This window comes from Sinocyclocheilus anshuiensis, unplaced genomic scaffold (assembly GCF_001515605.1).
Source record: "Sinocyclocheilus anshuiensis isolate Anshui unplaced genomic scaffold, SAMN03320099.WGS_v1.1 scaffold234, whole genome shotgun sequence".
NCBI lineage: Eukaryota > Metazoa > Chordata > Actinopteri > Cypriniformes > Cyprinidae > Sinocyclocheilus > Sinocyclocheilus anshuiensis.
In genome coordinates this window covers 2,951,092-2,954,046 of record NW_015544165.1, presented here as the reverse complement: position 1 = coordinate 2,954,046, position 2,955 = coordinate 2,951,092, and the positions used below count along the sequence as shown (strand labels likewise).

At 35.5% G+C, this 2,955-nt stretch overlaps 1 protein-coding gene across 4 annotated transcripts in view; it reads left to right on the top strand.

Annotated features, from left to right (window-relative positions):
* Window positions 1-264: 264 nt before the first annotated feature.
* LOC107695846 (membrane cofactor protein-like) overlaps window positions 265-2,955 on the top strand; it is a 22,828-nt gene continuing 20,137 nt past the window's right edge. For 2 of the 4 annotated variants that reach the window (XM_016495923.1, XM_016495925.1), the window contains exons 1-3: window positions 265-362; window positions 496-678; window positions 807-980. In XM_016495923.1, the coding sequence (XP_016351409.1) occupies window positions 290-362; window positions 496-678; window positions 807-980 (430 nt within the window). In that variant the 5' untranslated portion in view covers window positions 265-289. Of the gene's footprint in view, window positions 363-495; window positions 679-806; window positions 981-2,523; window positions 2,583-2,955 lie in introns of all 4 variants that reach the window. The other 2 variants (XM_016495924.1, XM_016495927.1) reach the window with 2 other exon arrangements.

Genomic DNA, 2,955 nt, shown 5'->3' with positions numbered 1-2,955 from the left:
CACAATGTTTACATATGAATAAAAGCCTACATTAAAATCTGTAGGCTTTTACAGATTTACAGAAAATAAGACTAAAATGCTCAGACTTTGTTGACTAAAACTTGATTAGACTAAAAAGAGTATGAACGTGACTAAAACTAATAAAAACTAACACAGCTAAACCAGTTTGTGTCGAAGGGTTTGTGAAAGTCACTTTCTTTGTCGTGGATTGTGTTTTAAACCATATGGAATTTAGGTTGTGAGCTGTGTTTGATTATTTGGTAAGAGGAGAATCATTGCTTTCAGATACATGTTAGCAGGTAAGGAAACAACAAGAACATGCCGAGATCAGGGATGGGATGGCCGAGATCCTCTCTGTGAATGTATGTTAGTTCTTCCATTTGAATGAAATATAATATTGAAGAGCACAAAACCATTCCCAATTTGTATTAAAATATATTTTTTTTTTGTCCTGGAAATAAATACCTATTCATCTGGATATGTTTTTCTCTTTAGCGGTGAAATGTTCAGCACCTCCAGCCATAGAAAATGGGCAACTTGAAGATGAGCCTTTGGAGAGTTATGATTATTTAGAAGCAGTCTCCTATAGATGTAACAAAGGACTTAATCTTATAGGACAATCAACACTTCATTGTTCTGAGGATGGAACCTTTAAACCAGATCCGCCTAAATGTTTTGGTAAGTTATGGTTAAAATGCCAGTCATGAGATGAAGGAAAAAAAAGTTTCTTCCTGTTAATGAATAAAATATTTAATGATCAATACTTTTCTTTTACATAAACATTTTTTCTTTCCTTTTTTTCCCAGATGGGTGTCCAACGCCTACAATTCCTAATGCAAAAAGAATCGGTGGAAAATCACCCCCCTACAAACTGGGTAACTTTATAGAATACAAATGTGAAGATGGCTATAAACTGGAAGGAGTTGCTTATATTTTGTGTGAAGCAAATGGATGGAGCCCTGAACCACCACAATGCATTGGTAAGATTGAAATGATTTATTTTAGTAATGTATGACTGCAATTTGTAAAAGAACAGTTCACCCAGAATGAAAGTTGTGATATACTTACTTGTGTTGTTTGTTGAGGAAGTCTTCGTGAGCTATAGTGAGTCTAGCTAACCTTCACATTAGTAGTTCAGAAGATAGAAATAAGTAATAATGGTATAATAACTAAAATGTGACCCTGGACCACAAAACCTGTCATAAGGGTAAATTTTTTGAAATTGAGATTTATATATTTGGCAAATCACCCCCCTACAAACTGGGTAACTTTATAGAATACAAATGTGAAGATGGCTATAAACTGGAAGGAGTTGCTTATATTTTGTGTGAAGCAAATGGATGGAGCCCTGAACCACCACGATGCATTGGTAAGATTGAAATGATTTATTTTAGTAATGTATGACTGCAATTTGTAAAAGAACAGTTCACCCAGAATGAAAGTTGTGATATACTTACTTGTGTTGTTTGTTGAGGAAGTCTTCGTGAGCTATAGTGAGTCTAGCTAACCTTCACATTAGTAGTTCAGAAGATAGAAATAAGTAATAATGGTATAATAACTAAAATGTGACCCTGGACCACAAAACCTGTCATAAGGGTAAATTTTTTGAAATTGAGAAGGCAATATTTGGCCGAGATACAACTATTTGAAAATCTGGAATCTGAGGGTGCAAAAAAATCAAAATACCGAGAAAATCGCCTTTGAAGTTGTCCAAATGAAGTTCTTAGCAATGTATATTACTAATAAAAATTTATGTTTTGATATATTTACAGTAGGAAATTTACAAATTATCTTCATTAAACATGATCTTTACTTAATATCCTAATGATTTTTGGCATAAAAGTTCAATAATTCTGTATACTATAAAACTGTATTACTATAAAAAATCTATAATTCTGACCCATACAATGTATTTTTGGTTATTGCTAGAAATATACTCGTGCTACTTAAGACTGGTTTTGTGATCCAGGGTCACAAATAGTATTCAGTAGTATATAAATAGTATTTAGTAAAATAGAATTCTCTGCGGATTCGTTTACAAACAAGGCACAATTCAACGGCGGGTTTTCTGAAAGGCTGAAATTAAAAGAGATGCTGTGCGACTATATTGGATTCGACAGTAATGTCGCACCACACAAGTGTGAGTGTGTGAGTAACTGTTTTTATTACGTGATCACTATTGCTTTATCTGTTATTACAGATCGTTTGGTATGTACTGACTGAGTATTTATGCGTTTTAACCTAAATCACAGCAGCGTCCATCTATGAAGGATGTAGGCTGTCAAACATACACAACTGTTAGCCAATCATAGCAGTCGGCGTTTACTTCCGAGTCTACAATCCTCCACGTCGATTCAAACAGAGCGTTCCGATGAGGGGGTCAAAACAAGACAGAAAATAGCCTACAAAGTAATATAAAAGGCAGTTCATGACCCCTTTAAGAGTGTGACTATTTCTGGGGTTATCTGCACTTGTACTCACATTTCTATAGTTCCCTAACCCAATGCAAATGTTGATTCTCAGCCCTACCTACAACTCCTGAGATTTCCACACCATCCAAGGCTCCTAAAGAGAATGATATTGTCTTATGAATCTATATTTTATTATAAAAATTAGGGATGCACCGATACTGAGCTCCTGTACTCGTACTTGTACTCGTTAAAATGCCCCGATACCAAACGCCGATACCACACAGCATGTGACAAGTGCCGTATTCAGAGTCAGACAAAGAAACACTGACAACAGAACAACAGAGAGCAGAATGGAGTTATTAGATATTAAGGATGTCTACGAAGTATATGTATGCAATTAATATAATGTTAAACATTCAGTATTAATGCCTGCATAGGTGACGTGCGCGAGCTGATAAGCAAAACACGCTGAGTGGATTGAGCGCACAGCGGCGCAGATGTTCGAGCTTGTCGAACGAATATCCCTTTCTCACAGACATCACTG